General features: G+C 51.7%; 1 protein-coding gene across 2 annotated transcripts in view; it reads left to right on the forward strand.

Annotated features, from left to right (window-relative positions):
* PLCG2 (phospholipase C gamma 2) overlaps positions 1-20,194 on the forward strand; it is a 144,539-nt gene that overhangs the window by 84,181 nt on the left and 40,164 nt on the right. For both annotated transcript variants that reach the window (XM_034639448.1, XM_034639447.1), the window contains 11 exons: positions 1,656-1,741; positions 2,900-3,020; positions 3,320-3,488; positions 6,612-6,716; positions 7,687-7,776; positions 8,362-8,537; positions 9,731-9,931; positions 10,895-11,014; positions 15,802-15,982; positions 17,055-17,126; positions 19,447-19,556. In XM_034639448.1, the coding sequence (XP_034495339.1) occupies positions 1,656-1,741; positions 2,900-3,020; positions 3,320-3,488; positions 6,612-6,716; positions 7,687-7,776; positions 8,362-8,537; positions 9,731-9,931; positions 10,895-11,014; positions 15,802-15,982; positions 17,055-17,126; positions 19,447-19,556 (1,431 nt within the window). The remainder of the gene's footprint in view (positions 1-1,655; positions 1,742-2,899; positions 3,021-3,319; positions 3,489-6,611; positions 6,717-7,686; positions 7,777-8,361; positions 8,538-9,730; positions 9,932-10,894; positions 11,015-15,801; positions 15,983-17,054; positions 17,127-19,446; positions 19,557-20,194) is intronic.

Below are 20,194 nucleotides of genomic sequence, written 5' to 3' on the forward strand. Positions count from 1 at the left end.
GTGAGCCTGTGATGGGCTGGGCGGCTGAAGGGCGGGGGGGGGGGGCCCNCCGGCTCTGGTGAAGCGTGTGGGGGCGGGCGGGATGCAGGGCCACACTGCTCAGACTAGAACATGCAAAAGCTTCTGGAAGGGGCATGGGAATGCACCTCCTTTTCCCAGTTGATATTTGCAATAATCTTTTTTTATGACCCTAAAAAGCAAGTTGGCAAAGTTGGTTTTCACGGATATCTTTTGGCAGCCACAGCAAAGCAACTGGATGAGTTATTGAACTGATACTGAGTGTCTGCCCTGTGCTTGCTGGGTGCTGGGGATACAGCAGGGAAGGGAGCAGGCGCAGCCCTGTCCTCGTGTACTTGGAGGGGAAAAGGCCTGCTTTGTTTTGTTTTAAAGATTTATTTATCTATTTTGGAGGGAGTGAGAGTGCAAGCCCATGAGCTGGGGGAGGGGCAGAGAATGACCAAGATAAGCAGACTCCCTGCCAAGTGCAGAGCCCCATGCAGGGCCCAATGCTGGGACCCTAAGTTCAGAGCCAAAATCAAGAGTCGTACACCCAACTGACTGAGCCACCCAGGTGCCCCAAAAGGCCCCCTTTGATTCAAGGATGAATAGGACTTGATGAGAGAAGAACAGGTGGTGAGGCAAGGAGGAACAGCACTTGCAAAGGTCCGGGGGCAGGAGGAACTGGGGGGGTCTGTTAAGATTAGACTGTAGAATCCAGGAGGGTGAGTGGCAGGAGAGGACAGCAGTTCTGCTTGAGTGGAACCTTGAGTGGAACTACTGATGGCTTTGAAGCCAGAGAGCAGCACATTCACATTTACATTTTTGGAAGATTATCCTCATCGCAAAAGAGAGAGTAGATTGGAAGGGAGAAGTGGGTGTTGCACTCAGGTTCTGCGATTTAGTCTGCTTTTAAGGTGAAAGGTGAAAGTCTTGGGGCCTGGGCATCTGGAGAGTAGCAGATGGGCACCTTCCCAAGCGTCACTGCTGGCAGGAGTCAGCATTTCGGAAGGTGATGTCTTTTTCAGGGGCAAATTGATTGCATGGTTCTCTCTTTACCACCATGGCCGTTGGCTTAGAGGGTTGAATTCTACCAAACCCAGAGGATAGTGAAGGAACATGAAATCTTAAAAGGTGGGGGGGGTGAGGAGATGGAGAGGAGGAAAGTACATACAATATGCATTTTTATGTCTGTTTTGGTGGACATGGTTCAAAGCATAGTGAATTCCAGCGATAGTTGTTCAATACCTGTGCCTGGCCTGTGACCCTGGTACGCAGATGGTGGCCCATCATTGGACTAAGGGCCTAGTGGGCACCACGGTGGGAGGAGTGGGGGGCAGTAGGGTCATTAATTGATTGCCACATGTCAGTTTCACTCCTGATACCCTTTGACCTAGTGTTCCTCCAAAGAACACACCGTCTAGACCCTTCCCTTAGATCGCCAGTGTGGCGTTGTCCACATCCTACGATAGTGGCCTGAGCCTAAGGCTCCTGACTGGTATGGCCGCACAATTGCTTGTGTCTGGCCCAGATCCTAACCATGGATCTTTCTAGACACAAAGAATTCAAGATGTTGGGCACTTGGGCTGAGAAGTTCCCCAAGATGCCCCAAGGTGCAGGCCTGCCCCCCCATGGCTACCCACCCCCCCATCCCTCAGGTACCTCACCGGTGACCAACTGCGGAGCGAGTCATCTACGGAAGCGTACGTCCGCTGCCTGCGGATGGGCTGTCGCTGCATTGAGCGTGAGTACCGTTTTCCCAGTGGAGAGGACCCTTACGGGGAATTGAGGTCTGCCATGTAGCTGCTCGATGCTTTTGTTGTCTGAAAGGCCCGAGTCGTGGGCATGAGTGGGACAGGCCAAGGGAAGACCCAGGTGCCCGTAGAATCTGGGGGCAGGGATGTGGCCACCAACTGCCAGGGACCTTTCCCTGGAAGATCTCCCCCTAGGACAAGGAGTGGTGTCAAGTCTTGCTGGGCTGGAATCAGACACCCTGGGGCAGTGTGTTTGGGCATCTAGAGAATGTCCCGATGTAGTGGCAGGGCTGGGAGGCCAGGACCAAGGATGGCTTCGTTACGCTGCTTTTCTCCTTCCACTTCCTTCCCTCTGGGCTGTTTTCTGAGGAAGGCTGGAGCCCTTTATGTTTAAGCAGCTGTCCCGGCCATGGATGCCACCCTGACTGTTCTTCCATAGTCGCTCACAGACACTCCAGCACAGCCGATCCAGGCTCCTGGACACGCTCGGGGGCCCGCTGCTTCCTCCCGGCCTGGCCGTACCACCAAAGGCGTGCAGGTGTACAGGGCTGAGTGAGGGCGCAGAGCACTGACGTGGGCTCTGGTTTTATCAGACACAGTCCTCAGGCCATCAGACTCGGATGCACTTAATCCTGCAGACAGTTGCCTGGTGCATGGCCCCTGCTCCAGGAAAAAGCAAATGTGAGAAAATTAAGTTTGAAACGGTCTGCTCCTCTTACGTCTGGGGGTTGAAGCTAGAGGATATGTTCACTGCCTACATAATCTAGTTCTGTTGAATATTTTACTATGAACTTTAAAAAAAAAAAGTCTCATTGCTCTGTATTATTTCCACTCGCAGAAAAACTTTTTTCAAAAAAGTTAACATTGAAACTAGTTTCTTTTGGACAAATGTATTGGGGACCTTTAAGCAACCAGAGTCTTCCCATAACTGCACAAGTAATGCGTGTACACAGGTAACAGGGGTCCTCGTGTTGCCGGCCCCCGAAGGGAATTACGGGGTGTGGCCCCCACGTCCTAGTAACTGAGCCACGGAGGGGCCGAGGCCAACCTCGCAGCTGCCACATTGTGGCGGCTGTCAGTGGACTCTCGTGGACTCTCGAGGTGGGGAGTGACGGCCAGGCGTCGAGTTTGCACACTTCTCCCCTCAGTGGACTGCTGGGACGGGCCTGATGGGAAGCCCATCATCTACCACGGCTGGACACGGACCACCAAGATCAAGTTTGATGATGTCGTGCAGGCCATCAAAGACCATGCATTTGTCACTTCAAGGTCAGTTGGCCGATTTCCTGGTAGTTTGTCTTTAAGGGAAAGGTGGACAGATGCCCCCCCGCGCGCACGCACGCGTGCGCACACACACACACACACCTGACACACACACAGTCACAGACACTTACACACATGCATGTACACCTGCCTGGCCTCCATCCTCTGGTCACTCCCAACAAGTCTTCCGCTGAGTGTTGGCGCCCCCTACAGGCCAAAAGCGCAAGTCCTTCCCAGGTTCTGGAGCTGGGAGGAGGCTGGTGCTGGGAAACCGGTGAAGCTGAGCTGGCTCCTCCTGCACACAGCTTCCCGGTGATCCTGTCCATCGAGGAGCACTGTTGCGTGGAACAGCAGCGCCACATGGCCAGGGTGTTCAAGGAGGTGTTTGGCGACCAGCTGCTGATGAAGCCCACGGAGGCCAGTGCTGACCAGCTGCCCTCGCCCAGCCAGCTGCGGGAGAGGATAATCATCAAGGTAGGTGGCCTGGGGCGGCCTGTCATTCATCCAGGAGAGCCAGTGGCTCAGAGCACAGGCTCCTGGTCCCACTGCCTGGACTCACACCTGCTCTCCTTACTGAACTCCCTGAGTGACCCTGGGCAAGGTCATTTCACCTCTAGGTGCCTCTGTGTCCTCACTGGTCTTGGGAGGTTAATAACAGAGCCTACCGCATCAGCTGTGAGCATAACGTGAAAAAATGTGTGCAAAACGCTGAGGACTGCCCCGGTCCCATAGCAGGTGCGACGTAAGTATTAACCATCATTCGTGGATTCTTCTGGCAAACCTCCAACACGCCCCTGTCTGAGTCAGGTCTCTGTGCTGGGGGTGTTCCATTGACACAGGCTTCCTTCTTGCCCTCGGGAGCTCCCAAGCCAGTGTGCGAGATGGACGTGGACTGGAGGTGGACAGTAGCCCCCAAAGGCTTTGCGTGCTAATGGGATGAAGGGGGTGGCTTGCCAGGCGCTGTGGGGAGAAATGGAGGATTAGCCCCCGAGAGCCAGGGATGACAGGGACAGGGGTGATGTTTGGGGATCTGTATCACTAAGACGAAGAGACCAGATATACAGTAGCTTAAAGCATAGAAGAGGTCATTTCTTCTTTAGCTGATGGGGAGTGTTCTAGAAGGTTTGTGTTCTGGTCCACAAGGCTGTCAAGGGAACCAGCATCTTCTTACCTTGTTCTACGATCTCCCAGGGAAAGGGTTTTCAGCTGGGGTTCTGTAGACCCCAGAGATTCCACAGTTAAGAGTCTGGGGTATGGTAGCATGTGAACTTTGGGGGAAAATGTTGCCTCTTTATTTTTATTAACCTGTAAGTAAAACTTAACATTTCCTTCCATTGTAAATATTGGCAACAAGCCACTGGGGGCTTTGTCACCCGCAGAAATCATGGATATTTTCATATCATGTTTACAGTTATTACAAATATCTCAAAATAATATTGTCCTCGTCACTACTTTGAAATTATGGTGGTTAATAGATTGGTCTGTAGATCTTATATAAAAAGTTAAAAGGGAGCACATCTATTTATATTACTAAATATTTAATATCTTAATAACTGTATTTCAATATAGTTTGTTATAATTCTATGCATTAAAAAATGATGTTCTGAGAAAGGGCTCCATCGTCTTCCCCAGACTTCGAAGGAGGTCCCTGGCACTGAAACGGGGGAGGCTCTGCCCTGGGGCGCTGTTCCGTGCATGTGGGTGATGGTAGGTTGTAGGCTCGTCCGAGCTCCAGCCCAAAGAAAAGGCAACGCGAGTGTGTCCAAGGCCCGCGATTTCTGGCAAACAAGCAGGGTGTCAGTTTGATGTGTCCCAGCCTGTCCTGTCCTGTGTGTCAGAACTGTCATATGACCACACCTCCCACAGAGGGGGCTGAATGTGAAGTCTCCAGTTGGGGAGCCCTTGGCAGAAGGAGTGGGATGGACTTTGTTGACCAGTAGCAGGTTCATATGGGAGGATTGAAAAGTGTTTACTAGGCAGAGAGGGGGCAGTGCCCTCAGATTGGGGGAATAACAGCCATAAATGTGTGGTGGTATGAACATGTGGCACGTTCCTAGACTGTCCCCGGGCCCTCAAGATGCACTGGGAATAATCCCTGCGTGCCAGGAGGTCATGGTCTAGTGGGGAGACGGACACGTCAACAGAGGCGTGCCAGACCACCGGTGTGAGGGGCTTTCTCAGAGGGTCATCCAGAGGACGGGTTGTGGTTGCCTGCAGGGTAAAAGCACCAGCATATCTGAAGGATTTGGCTAAGACCCTGGGGCAATTTTGTCTGAGACACCAAGGGAAGCTTCCAGCATGGGGAAAGCAGGACTGGAGGCCAAGGGAGCTCTGCCGGGGAGGGTCCACGGCTTCTCAGGCATCTGGTCAGTGAGTCTGCATTTCTCTGTAGCTTTGCTTTCTTGGGACTGTTCTCTGTGTGTCCCCAGAGCTTTTCTGGCTCTTGTTTTTGGGTATGAAGTAGTGAAGGCCCCTGACAGAGCACCCATGGCCTCCCGGTGGTACTCCGTGGCTCCCTCCTTTCCCCAGCAGGCGGGAACAGCATTTGTGAGCCTGGCTCGACGTGACACTAAATACAGTCCAGTCTCCTACAGCTCTGAGAGGTGGCAAATCGCAGGCCTCAGGCCCACTTTCCAGATGGGGACCCTGAGGTCTAGAAGGTGGCTTAGCTGAGGTTGGGGTTAGTTCCTGTGTAAGAAGTAATTCAAAGGCATTCAAAAGGAAACACTTAGATCATGCCTCAGCGTTTACGGGTGTCTTTCATGCTCACTGGCTGTCATTACCCCTATTTCATAGGGGAGGTGAGTGAGACCGAGACAAGTTGTCGCACAGCTAGTGAGGCCCTGAGTCTGAGCCCCAGTCAGATTCCCAGTCCTGAGCTCCCTCCATCGGGCCACCAGAACCAAGTATTTATAAATACTGGCCTGGGGGAGCATCAGTACCCACCTGCATGTAGGTCGCTGTAGTTTCTTAGTCTCACCGATGAGAAGTGTGCGGCCCAGAGAAGTGCAGCCACCTGCCCAGGGTCACACAGCTGATATAGCAGCCTAAAACTGTGTCCCTGGTGTGCAGTCGACAGCCCTGCAGTCTGGACTGCTGGATTGGCTGTTCCTGCCTTTCCCTGCATGTGACAGAGAATGTGGGGCATGCAGGTGGTATCACTGATACACTGAACATTTATCAGGCACTTACTATCTGCTGAGCTGCCACAGGAGATCCAACAGGGGACAGCACAGAGTCCTGCCCTCGTGGGGCTTATATTTTTTGACAGGGGAGACAGAAGACAGACAAAAGGGCCAAGAGTATGGAAAATAGCTCCCAGGGGCCAGAGACTGACAGGGATGGGAAGGGGGAGTGGAGGCTAGTTTTAGATCCAGTAGTTGGGAAAAGCTCATCTGAGGACATGACACTGAGCACAGAGCTGAATGTAGTGAGAGAGAGAAGCCAGGCAGAGAGAACAGGCAGTGCAAAGGCCCTGAGGTAGATGCTGCAGATAGATGCTGGCTGGCTGGCTGATGTGGATGAATGCTTGCTGGCTCAAAGCTCCTAAACTTGGGTCTTGAGGGAGACAGGCTACGTGTATTTTTTTCCCCTCAGCATAAGAAGCTGGGCCCCCGAGGTGACGTGGATGTCAACATGGAGGATAAGAAAGATGAGCACAAACAACAGGGTGAACTGTACATGTGGGATTCCATCGACCAGGTGGGTCTTCTTGCATCCCTTCTCAGAGCCTTGAGTGCATCTGAGGCCTACTAGAGAACTCTGAGAATATTCCTGTCTTAGTCCCGTTTTGACCTTTTTTTCTGCATTATTAATATTTTGTTTTGAAATCACTTTATCTTCCACCTAACATACTACACGTTTACACGCACACTGAGAATTTTTATATACCCTTCACTCAGCTTCCCCAAGTACTAAGATCCTCCATAACCAGACTGTGATTATTGGAAGCAGGAAGTGAACATGGGTGCAGTGCCACTAATTAATTCATGGACCTTATTCCAGTTTTACCAGTTGGTCCATTGATGTCCTTTTTTTGGTCCAGGGTTCAGTCCAAGATGTGACAGTGCCTTTGGCTGTCCTAACTCCTTAGTAACCTTCTATCTGGGACAGTTCCACCTGAACCCTTATTTTGCTGAGAGGAATGCGTTTTGAATGCTAACGCCACTTCTCACATCCTGTAACCTAACATGCAAATCTGTTTGCATATATTTTGATATGTCTGTTCTTAGATCCTAGAAATATTATAAATTGTTTAAAGAATTAAGTCACAGATGTTGCAGAGTCTTTAGACAAACTGGCTGAGAAATCCTGAAAGTCAGAAAAAGTGGAGGTAATAGAAGACTGTCATGAGACCCAGAAAAGAATCCCATCATTCATAAAAGGCTTCAAATTAAATAAATATGAACTAGAAATTTGATACTCAGTTTTATCTACTCATAGACACAGTGAATAAAAAAAGTCCTGAAAATGCAAAAAGAACCCAAAAATGGATGTTTTGGAAGAAACGTCTTGTAGGGGGTGGAGTTCCATGAAACTCCTGTAAACGTCTAGGAAAGTGGGAAAGGGGCGTCCCTCATACATGCTGGGGTGATGCCAGGCAGGGCCCCTGGGCCCCAGAGTTGATGGGGCAAAGACTGAGGGGAGAGCTAACGCTGGTTTCCCTTTCTAGAAGTGGACTCGGCACTACTGTGCCATCGCTGATGCCAAGCTGTCGTTCAGCGATGACATTGAACAGACTGCAGAAGAGGAGCTGCCCCAGGTAGGGGACACGGCCTCCCAACCCTGCCTTTCTTGCGTGGCCCACAGGCCCCGACATCCTCAGCCCAAGGAGCTGCCTGTTTGGGTACGGAGGTCTGCCTGGCTCCTCTCTGATTGGCTGGTTGACCAACCAATGAGATTCACGGGAGTCCTTCCTGCTCTCTGAAGGGCCTGATAGGCCTGTGCTCTGGGTGGGAGGGGCGGGCATTTGGAGGCTCTGTCCAGCCCCACCTCCAGCCTGATCCCCAGCTTTCCTGCCCTCCCCCCTTTGGCTGCTGGCCATCTTTGGTGCTCTTTCTTGCGTGCAGCCTCCAGGGCTCTATGGCTCTCAGACTCCTCGTGCAGTAGAGTTGAAACCTGTACTGGGGACCCCTCAGCCCATGTCTTAGGACTCCAAGAGGCCACCACCCATGGTGGCAGGCAAGCGAAGGCAGTGGAAGCCATCTTCCCAGACCTCTTGGGGTGAGGGCAAGCTGAAGCCAGCCTGTCTGCTATCCAGTCCTGAGCCAGCCTGCTCAGAGGGACCAGTCTGGCCATGCAGGGGGGATGGTCAAGGTTTTCAGAAACTCCTCTCTTTGTGGCCCAGGATATACCCCCTACGGAGCTGCACTTTGGGGAGGAGTGGTTCCACAAGAAGGTGGAGAAGAGGGCAAGTGCCGAGAAGCTGCTGCAGGAATACTGTGCGGAGACGGGGGGCAAGGATGGGACCTTCCTGGTGCGGGAGAGCAAGACCTTCCCCAACGACTACACTCTGTCCTTCTGGTAGGGGCATGCCGCCTTTGCCTTGCAGCTGGCCAGGTCGGGGGCCATGCGGCGAGTTGTGCAAGCTCAGGCCTAGACCAGAACCCCAGACTTCATTTAGGGATCCGCGCGGGGCAGAGGTGGGCTGAGGCAGGTGAGGCCCAAAACACTGAGCAGTCAAGATTAGTGGTATTTCAATGCAATATTTTTTAAAAATCAGAAGTAATGAAAAATCTGTGATGAACCACAGTATCATCAACATTTTAAGTAAAGACAGGATCTGACCCTGCACTAAGGATGGTGTGGTCTCACTCACACCCCCCCCAGCCCCCCACTCCTGGCTCTAGAGCAGGTGGGGTGCCCCTGGGTAAGTCACTCAACCTCCTGCAATCTCTGTTTCCTTGTCTCTAAAATAGAGATTCTAAAGGTGGCTTTATGGAGCTGTTGTGAGATCACTCACTCACTCACACATTAGTACCTTCATTCACTAAAGGATATTCATTGAGGGATTGCTCTGTGCTGGGCGCAGCGATCAGGCAGACAGGGTCCCTGTCCTGTTGGAGATTAGAGTCTGATCAGGGAGATAGACAATGAAAAAGGAGTCAATCTATAAATGTAGTTGTGATATGTGCGATGCAAAAAATGCTAGATGTTACAAAAGTCTGTGAGCATGGGGCCTGATGTAACATTGGGGGTGGGAGTGATCAAGGATGACTTCCTGCAAGAAGTGGTGTTTCAATGGAGACACATTGTAACAACATACCTGTAATAATGACAATTCACACCTACAAGACGCTTCCCATGTGCCAGGCAGCACAGCTCAGAGAGGACGGACCACAAGGATGATGATGTGGAAGCTTAGTGAGGACAAGTCACTTGTTCAAGGTCACTTAGGACATAAGTGGCTGAGTCAGGATTTACACCTAGGCCATCTGGCTCCAGAGTAGGAGTTATGTAGGTAGACGTAGGTGGAGGAAGTAGGCAGAATGTTCTGGAATCCAGGCTAAAGGCCCATCCTGCGCTGAAGCCCAAGCCTGTTCTAGGAGCAGAGGGAGGCCTGTGTGGCCACTCATAGTGCCTACCCTTCAGTGCTCCTGGCTGCAGTTCTCCCCCCGCCACATGCCCCTCCCCTCCTTGCATGTTCTCTACCGCCCCGGGTGCAGGAAGGGCCAGTGGGCCCAGCCTTGGTGCTAATGTTGTCCCTCTCCCTCTAGGCGGTCCGGCCGGGTCCAGCACTGCCGGATCCGTTCCACCATGGAGGGCGGGACCATGAAGTACTTCCTGACTGACAACATCACGTTCACCAGCATCTATGCCCTCATCCAGCACTACCGCGAGACGCACCTGCGCTGCACGGAGTTCGAGCTCCGGCTCACCGACCCTGTGCCCAACCCCAACCCCCACGAGTCAAAGCCGTATGTGTGCCCGTGCTCTCGGGGCAGCAGACCTCAGGCCCCAGGTTTAGTGGGTGCAGACACCCAGGCGGACTGTGTTCACCAGTCAGAAAAGCCAGCCTTGTGGGTGTGCTGGGGCCTAACTTCCCACGGGGCCCCTCACCCAGGCCCCCTGGGATCTCTTCAGTTCTCCAGGATGGCCACAGTTTCCAGACACCTACTCTGCCTTCCTTTTTCTGCTCTGTGTTCTCTTTCTCTTGGCTTCCCCCCTGCACTTCTCCTTCACAGTCCTGAGCTCTTGGGCTTTGATCTTCAGAGGTGAATTTTGGCCCAGTGACATCGTTCTGCTTGTCCAAGTTCATTCCTGTTCATTCTGAAAGTGAACAAGAAAAGAGTAATTGTACAGATCTCCCCTTCATTGTTTATCCAGTGAAATGAATATTAGTTATAGCTTGCAAAGGGTTAACCAATTCTGGAAATAAGGGGGGGAGCTATTTTTAAGCAGAAGTCTGCTAAAATGTATATTACTGAGAGGCCTTGTAACTTACAGTTGCTTTCTTTCTTCTGTCTATACTCGTATAAGTTGCCTTTTAAAATTTGCTGTTTCATATCTTTAAAAGTAACCGAAGACCAGCCAAACAAAAGGACCTTTCTAAAATTCTGTTCCCTGTGTTCTCTGCCTCTGATTTTCTCTTCTCTGCAGTGACAGATGCTGGCCCTGAGTCAGGCTGATGGGTTGGGGGTGGGGGTACAGTTAAGTTAAATTTATTCTTTCATGCTCCAAGCAGACCTACTATAGGAATGTCTTACCTACATCTTGGTGGTCTTTTAAAAAACTGCTATCTTCAGCGGCATTTTTGGGTGGGGAAGCCCACGGTGTAATTTCCATGGTGCTTTCTGGGGCCCTATTCCAGGCATCGTCAGAGCCCAGTGCTTCCTCCTCCATGGGGGCCCCCTCACTTGGCCCTTTTCCTTGTGCCGCAGGTGGTACTATGACGGGCTGAGCCGCGGGGAAGCGGAGGACATGCTCATGAGGGTTCCCCGGGACGGCGCCTTCCTGATCCGGAGGCGGGAGGGCACCGACTCCTACGCCATCACCTTCAGGTGAGCCGGCGGGTGGGAGCAGCACATGCTCGCCAGAGGAGGCCCGGGAGGGACCAGTGTGGAGAGCAGAGGGGGAGCTACAGGCAGAGGTGAGACTCGGTGTCCGCGCCCAGTGGGTCAGTGGTGATGACGACAGTGGTAACGAGAGCAAGAGCAGCCCCGCTAGTGGGAGCTTTCAGGGTGCGGGGCACAGGTCTGAGTCCTTGAGGGTAGCACCTGTTACGTGCACTCCTTCCATCTTCCAGCAACGTTACGACCATGATCCTTATAGTTCAGAGGAGGAAACCGAGGCATGAAGAGATTAAGTAACTTGCTGAAACATGCAGCCAGTAAGTGGCGGAGCTGAGATTTGACCTGAGGCAGCCCTGGAAGCCCAGAGCAGTGATGTGACAGCTGCTTTCCCCCCCCTGCTCCTGCCACCCAGCACTGGCAGTGGGAAGGCCATATGGACCAACCATCTCTAGGACTGTGGTTCTCTAATTCCACCCCAAGACCCCTGATTCCTCCAGTTTCCACCAGAGACAATGTTGGGGGGTTTCAGACCCAGCTCATCACACTGTCCCTCCGTCTCCCCTACCCCAGTGTATTGGGGTGTATGGAGTTCCTCACTAATGTTCCAGACACCAGGCTACCTTTGAGGCTCCATCTGCCGGAGTCCTTCATTGCAGCCCATGAGGGGTAGATTAGGTACTACGAGTAGGGAGATGGAGGCCCAGAGAGGTTAAGTGACCTGTCTAGAGCCACACAGCCTTGTCCCGGGCTGAGGCCAACTTTCAGCCTTGGACTTACCCATGTTCAAAGCCTGCTGTCTTCACTATGAGGTCTAAAGAGGCTTATGGGCCAAATCGAGCCTGGATGTTTTGCTCAGCCTGTATGGTTTATGATAAATACTGAGAAATTTCACTTGAAAATTTAGATTTTTTCTTAGGAAAAGTGGGAAGAAGTGGAAGCTCTGGACCCACGTTCCCATGTGGTGATGATGGTTACCAGCGACACAGTAGGGGCCCTGGTGTGCCAGGCTCCTGTTCCTTCCGTTCCTGTTGCCCTGGCCCATCCCCCTTGGTGATCCTGCCAGGCTGTCCCCTGGGCATTTGGATCTGCCCCCTTCTCCCCTGTCATTCCTGCCTCCTTGGGTGAGTGGGTGGTGATGGTGATGGTGGTGATGATGGCCATTATCATTGCCATTTACTGAGGACCTACTGTGTTCCAGCTCCAGCCAGCATGGCTCCTCTCTGCTTTGTGCTGCCTGCAGGGAGGCTCTGGGCTACTTGGCATTGGGGCGGCATTGGAGCCTTTGCCCTTTCCCCCAAAGCTTTTGGTGGTGCCTCCTCTACCCGGATGGGATTGGGCATGTTTAATGAACATCTGATGTACCACCGCCATGTTGGGTGCTGGGGATTGAGTTGGGCTGTAGTTGTGTCAGTCAGGATGCTTTTGCGTGCAAGTGATAGAAACCAAACTCAGTGGCCAAGCAACCAAAAAAGTTGGCATGTATTGGTGACCAGCTGAAACGTTCAGGAGCTGATGCTGGCTTCCAGTAGGCCTGGGTCCTCGTCTCCCCTGGCAACCCTCCACAGACCAGTTGTGTGTGTCTTGGTGCTACCCTGCATTGGCTTCACCCAGGGAGCCAGCGTCTAGTAGAAAAGCCGAGTCCTGTGATACATCGTTCCCCCTGGCCCCCCTGCCTGTGCTGGGGTCGTGGTTCTGACTGGGCACCTCAAGCTGGCCGTGGTTGGCATTGCTTCACTGGAACCATGTGGATGAAGATGGATCCCCAGTTGGAGGCTTGATTTTTTTTTTTTAAAGATTTTATTTATTTATTTGACAGAGATAGAGACAGTCAGCGAGAGAGGGAACACAAGCAGGGGGAGTGGGAGAGGAAGAAACAGGCTCATAGCAGAGGAGCCCGATGTGGGGCTCGATCCCATAACGCTGGGATCACGCCCTGAGCCGAAGGCAGACGCTTAACCGCTGTGCCACCCAGGCGCCCCAGAGGCTTGATTTTATACATCCACCATTCTGTTTGCGTATCTGCCCTCCCCGTGAGAATGGTGGTAGCTTAAAAGCTGGAGTTTTTAATTTTTAGGGATCAGTAAATGTTGAAATGTTCAGTGAGCACCTACTCTGTGCCAGGCTCTGTGCTGGGCTCCCAAAACACAAAAGTGATACAAACCACCCAGTCCTTGCTCTCATGAGGCCAACAGTCTGCTGAGAATGAGAGATGTCCTGTTGCTCACGTGTTTCTCTTGAGCAGATCCCTCTTACTTAGCGTTGCCTTGCCAACAGCAGGTGGTCAGGACATGCTGGCTGAATGAGCCCGTGAGGAGGCCCCGGTGTCTCGAAGAGGGGGGGGGGGGGCTATTTCCATTGTGTTGGGAGGGTGAACGTCCCCAGTCTCCACCCACTGCCTGCCTGTTGGGGCTGCGGCCACCGTAATAGTCAAAGATGACCTCCCTCCTCCTGGACACACAGACTTTTTTTCTAACTCACTGTGGTCAGGGTGTCACTGTCCCTCACTGAGAAGTGTTGCCTGGGGCAGGAGAGTCGGGCACATAAGCACATTGCTGTAACGTATGCCGAGCACTACAGAGAGTGATTGGGCAGGTGACAGGGGTGAGCAGGAGTTCTGGGGGGACCAGGTGGGGATCTGCTCCGGGCAGAGGGACACCACAGATCTGGAGGAACTTTCCCTCCCTCGCCCCCGTCCCCAGTATCTGTGGAGTACCTCACCTGTGCCAGGTGGTGGTCTAGGCTCTGAAAACACAGACTGAACTTCTGGATAGATCTTTACGGGAGAGGACAGGTGTCTGCTTTCAAGTCTACGCAGAGAGATGAATCTGCTGTCCAGGTGTGATCAGTGGGAGGTGGACACCAGTGGGACATGGGAGCAGGGGGTTCTTGGCAGAGCTGAGTAAGACCTCAGGTCAGTATCCAGGGGATTGTAGCAGCCAGGGGACAGGAAGGTACACTTCACACTCAGCCCTGTTCTGTCTCCCTTTTTGATTCTTCTCTTGCCAGGGAAGCCCATTTTGGTTTGACCTTGGTTCTGTTTTCCTAACCATTCATTTATGGAGTACCCTCGGGGCACCTGACACATCGAAGAGGGCTTGCCCTGGGCTGTCAGATGGTGGTCCTAACACTTGCCACGGGACAGGCGAATCGTCCCTGACACTGTGGACATGGAAACAGAGGTGCAGTCAGTTTACCAGAAGGAACCAGAACCTGACCCCCACTCTTAATTAACCTCCAAGCCCTAGAGCCTCCCTGCCTTAGGGAGCTTTTGTAAAAATTTTAAAATTTCTTAATTATGTGAATATATTCTTAGAAAAAAGTGGGACATCGCAGTGAAGGCTAAGGCTTCTGTGGTCCTTCCCGTCTGGGTGCTTGTCCTTGTAGAAAGCACAGTTCTCTAACTGGTGTCTCTTTGTAGACTCCTTAAAAAAAAAAAAAAAAGCCCTCTACATATATGTACTTTGGAAAATACAGTGCCATTTTGTGTGTGGGAATTCCCTTCGATTTTTAAAAAAATACAGATTGGATCATATTATAGTTTTATCTTGCAACTTGTCTCCCCAGCAGTGTTGTTTTTTTTGTTTTGTTTTTAAGTATTAGAAATGCTAATAAAATATCACTGTAAATAAGCCACTGGGGCAGAAATCTTCTAGCACTTTTTTTTTACAGGACTTATTGAAGAGTTGGGTTAACAGGATGTGTTTTTTAAAACAAAAAGTGTCTTTAAAGTGCAGAATTTTTATATTTATTTGAGAGACAGAGCACTAGCTTGGGGTGGGGGTGGCAGGGCAGAGGGAGAGGGAGAGAGAGAATCTTAAGCAGACTCCATGCCCAGTATGGGAGCCCAACACAGGGCTCGATCTCACAACCCTGAGATCATGACCTGAGCTGAAATCGAGTCAGACACCCAACCATCTGAACCACCCAGGCGCCCTTCTAAGGTGCAAAATTTTTAAAAGATGAGTAGTTCACCCATAGTAATTATGCCTTTAGACAATTTAAGAAGATGCTTTTTGGCTGTAAAGTTAGGGTCAAAGCTTATTTTCCCAAATGTTTCTGTTCTTGCTGATAAAAGCTAGTGAGACTGAAGATTCTGTTCTGTTTTGGATTTTTCCCCCTCTTGTGTCAGCACGGTGAGGCGATGAAAGACTGGTTTGCCTTTTGGGGGAAAAAAAAATTCCATGGTTGCAGCAGTTGGGCCACTGAAGATAAGATTTAAGGATCTGGGCATCAAATCCCAGAGCTGTAGAGTAGAGATCAGCAAACATTTCTTGTAAAGGACTAGAGGATCAATGCCGTAGGCCTTCCGAGCCCTGGGGCCTCTGTTGCACATCCTCAGCTCTGCCACTGTAGGGCGAACGCAGCCACAGGCAGCCCAGAAGTGGATGAGCGTGGCTGTGTTGCAGTGCAACTTTACTTACAGAAGCGGGGGTGGGGAGGTAGAGGTGGGGGCCACATGTGGCCTTTGGACCATTGTCGCTGACCCTGATCTGGGCACCAGGACTTACCCAAAGTCAAGTCCTGTAATTGGGGGCGGGGGGATTGGGACAAGAGGAGCTAGCGGTTGAGTCCTTCCGTGTTTCTTGTAAGATACAGCTTTTTCTGTAACTGTGCTGAAAAGACCTGCATCGTTGCATTCCGTAGGAGGGCCGTACCTTGCTCACTTATCTGGCCCCCTCGGGATGGACAGCTAGGTTGTTCTCATTAGCAGGGCTTGTGGAACCACTGCTTTCTCGGGTTTCGGTTGTCCAGTCTGTGTGGTCTCCCCCCTCCAGGGCCAGGGGCAAGGTAAAGCACTGTCGCATTCACCGGGACGGCCGGCACTTTGTGCTGGGGACCTCGGCCTACTTCGAGAGCCTCGTGGAGCTCGTCAGCTACTACGAGAAGCATGCGCTCTACCGGAAGATGCGGCTGCGCTACCCCGTGACGCCGGAGCTCCTGGAGCGCTACAATATGGTAGGGGGTAGACGCACTCGCGGTGCAGTGCAATGTCATTCATCCATCTGTTCACTCAGCGAACCTTTATTAAGCACTTACAACGTGTCCAATATTGCTTTAGGTTCTGGGGACAAAGACCCTGCCCTCGTGCTGCTTGCAGTCTAGTGTGGAGGAGACAGATAATCAGATAAATAAGAAAACAGATGGTGTGTTAGAGGGTGACACGTACTATAGAGAAAAACTGGGCCAGTGGAGACCTGGATGCGGTGATTAGGAAGGGGCTGCAGTTCTCGAAGCATGCTCTGGAAAGAGCTCACTGAGAAGGAGGTGTTTGAGCAGATGCTAGAGGTGGTGAAAGAGTGCGCCCTGCAGCTATGGACAGGGAGAACAGCAAGTACAAAGGTCCTGCGGTGAGGGCGTGCCTGGAGGCTCAGAGAAGCAGCCAGTGTGGCCAGCACTGAGGGCTCCAGAGTGGGGGTAGACCTAAGGAAGGACTTCCCGGTGTAGGGCAGGCCCCTGGGAGACAGTGGCTTTTCTCCTGAGCCACAGGAGGGTTCTGAGCAGAGAATGGACCTGATCTGATTCCCACATCTCCGTTCCTGTCACGGGTTCATTGATGTGCTGAAGAGATTGAGGTGCCAGAGAAGACAGAGGGCAGCATGGGTCTCAGGGCGACCCGTAAATGTGTAAGCCGTCCAGGTTTATGGCATTTGCCAGTTTCCCCGGTGGAAATCCTTCCAGGGGGCGGCCGGCTTCCCGCCGTGGATGTGGCCTGGGGGCCAGGGCGAGGTGTACGGCGGGCTCTGGTGAGCCGGGGGCTCCCGCACGCCGCTGCTCCCCGGACTTGGGTTTTCACAGAGCACTGTCATGCCTGACACACAGTGGGCCAGTACAGGGGCCTCTCTCCTTTGGGGGTGCAGTTCCCAAGTTTAGGGGAGCTTTCTAATGGCTTCTTACCGTCTCTACCAGGAGACACGAGGAAACTGGGAGGTTTCATCTTTGGCCCAGGGGTGGCCGAGAACCCTCATTCTGTGCCAGGCTGCCCCAGGAACTCGGATGCTTCTGTTTATTTTGCTTTGTTCTTTTTCAGGAAAGAGACATAAACTCCCTCTATGACGTCAGCAGGATGTATGTGGATCCCAGCGAAATCAATCCTTCCATGGTACGGTGCCCAGCCCTCCCATTCACGCCAGTACCTGTCCCTAGAATGACACGAGTCCACCCCACATCCCCCAGCATAGCGGGGCAAGGGAACTTTTGGGCAAACTTGGCCTCCTGCCGTCCCCATGGATTTTATTTTTTTGAGAAGAAATGATGACTGACAATGTGACATCTGGTTTCAGGGAAGAGGTTAATAGAATTCCACCTGAAAGCGACGGTGCCTTGCTAAAATTCTGAGGTTTGATGAACCACCTTTGGGCCAAACAGCTTCTAATTAAAAGTCTGTCAAATGTTTCTTGCTCACTGACTGAGCCCGTAGTGTTTATAAATTCTCTTTGGTTCACTGACCTCCTTGCAGTGTGCACCTTATCTTCTGTTGCCACCCTGGCTGGCGTGTGATTTCACGCAGGTGGGGGTGGGTTTTCACTCCACGCCCCCAGCTCCTCCTAGCTCTGGGTGCGGCTCACACGTCGCTTGAGATGCGGAGGACGATGGCGAATGTTCTGTTGGGTGGGGGGTGTGCATCCGGCATACAGTTCTTGTAGAATTCTTGCTAAGGAAGGGGCCCTGCTGACGGGCTCTGTGGAAATCCAGAGATGAATTTCTTTTCTTCTTTTAAATTTATAATTCTCGGCCGATGCACATCCCTTCCAGCAAGAAATGAAGGCTTGGTAGGACGTGGGCAAGTGCAGCGTGTGTATGAACTTATTAAGGGACTTTTGCTAGAAGTGAAGAAGGCATTGGCAGTGAGGCCGACGTGGCCGCCTGTCAGTCAGGGGTCAGGGGACGGTGGACACTGTGGTAAACTGAGGAACTCACCCCATCTTGAGGATGGCTATACCCTGTTCGTACTCAGTTGCTGCCTTTCCAGAGAGCAGGCCAGGTCTCCTGTTTCTCAAGGCAAGCCAATAATCTGGAAATTGTACGTGAATTCTCCCCATTTCTAAATTCTGGCAACCAACCCAAGTTGTAGAGAAAATCTCCCTGTACAGAGACAAGTAAAACATGATGGTAGCAGGACATGACTGCAAGCTGCGGACTAGGTGAGCACCTCAAAATAAAATCATTGTTTTTGTTATTGAAAATGTTTTAACAATAAAAAAACACCACTTTGAAAACAAGACCGATCATTAGCCCTGGTCTCGCCACGCGAACTCAGTCACTGTCTGTGCGAACTCAGTCGCTGTCTGCGTTCCTGGGCCTTTGCCTGCCTGGAGACGCGTTTTACAGCCTCCCCTCCCCGGCCACACGTGCTGTTTGTATTCTGCGTTGTTCACCTGTCACTTGGTCCTGGGTGGGTTTTTCCATTGCTCATTTTCTTCATGCCCATTCTTACTAAAACTGGTGAGCCAAGTAGTTAAGGTGAAATACGTGGATTGCAATTTTAACTTAAAAAAAATGTTTTTAATGCTGCAGAATATTCCAGTGGCTGTGTCAGTTTAGCTACGTCCCCATCCGTGGCCGCATGGGGCCTTTCTAGTCTTTGCTGTTTTGGTTAACACTAAAATGAATTTCACGTGTGAGGCTTTGGGCGTCTTCTGCATTGTTTCCTTTGGATGAGTTCTTGAACCTGGAATGACCAGATCAGTCCTGATGGGACATATGGATGGCCACATAGCAAGCAGTGTCCTCCGCACGTTAACGCTCAGCAGCCGAATGCATGGTGTGCTATTTCTGTGCCCATTGCACAGCCAGGGAGGTATGGAGCTGGAATTTGGACCCGGGCAGTCTGGCTTGGAGGCATGAGCTGTTCATCACTTTGTTGTGCTGCCTGCCAGCCTGGTCATCGATGGACAGCTCATTTCTCTAGTTAGCAGAGGACCTGACATGAGGACCTCTCCTGCCTCTGTCAGGCTGGAGACTTGCTCCTCATGGAAGCCATTGGATGACACCCCTCTTTGCCACTGGCTGTACCTTGCAGCCTAGCAGTGACCCATGAAGCTCATGGGGATGGATGTATCCACCCTTGAAGTGAGATGCCCAGGTAAAGCCAGCTCTGGTTGGAGGCTCTGGTCAGAAGTTCTTATGGCAGAGCTTCTAGAACCTACATTGCTTCTTACAGAACATCATGAACTATGGCATTAACTGATTGATTTCTGAGCTCAGCCACTTAACAGCTGGTTGACCTTGGGCCAGTCTCCATCCCCACTCCCTGGTGACTTTGGGGGCTCCTTTGAATGCAGTGCCAGCTCTCTGCCAGCAGATGGCGCTGTAACCCTTGGGCTGAAACCTCCTGTTTCCTAATGAGGAGAACCAAGGCAGATGCCTCTCCCTGCTTCTGTCTCCCAGCCTGACCTTCTCCTTCTTGTTTTTCCTGAAAGCCTCAGAGAACCGTGAAAGCTCTGTATGACTACAAAGCCAAGCGAAGTGATGAGCTGAGCTTCTGCCGTGGGGCCCTCATTCACAACGTCTCCAAGGAACCCTGGGGCTGGTAAGGCTGAGGGGGGCTGAGCCGCTTGCTGGATGAACTTGACTTGTCCCTTCTTGCAGGTGAGGCTCAGGTGCCGGCTGAGCTCTGGACCCCCATCTCTGCCGTTCTGGGCTTTGTACCTTCTCGGGGAAGGTGGCTTGACAACATGCTCTATTCAGAAAAGTGTTAAGAACCATCTATCACATCATATTATATATTATTTTAGTTATAGCAGCAATTCCCACTTACTGAGGACTTCCCCCGTGCCAAGGGCTATGCTCATTGCTTTCATATGTGGTCTAACTAGATTCTCGGTACGACCCTCAGGGTTGACCGTGGGTTCCCCACTTTACAGAGGTGGCAAATGGGGCTTTCCAAGGTTGTACAACCATGAACTAATGTGGGCTCTTCCCATTATGTGAGCCTGTGTGTTATTTTAAATTCAAATTCTTTTTTTTTTTAAAGATTTTATTTATTTATTCGACAGAGATAGAGACAGCCAGCAAGAGAGGGAACACGCAGGGGGAGTGGGAGAGGAAGAAGCAGGCTCATAGCAGAGGAGCCTGATGTGGGGCTCGATCCCATAACGCCACTGTTTGCCGAAGGCAAACGCTTAACCGCTGTGCCACCCAGGCGCCCCTAAATTCAAATTCTTAAGC

This window comes from Ailuropoda melanoleuca, chromosome 12 (assembly GCF_002007445.2).
Source record: "Ailuropoda melanoleuca isolate Jingjing chromosome 12, ASM200744v2, whole genome shotgun sequence".
Lineage (NCBI taxonomy): Eukaryota > Metazoa > Chordata > Mammalia > Carnivora > Ursidae > Ailuropoda > Ailuropoda melanoleuca.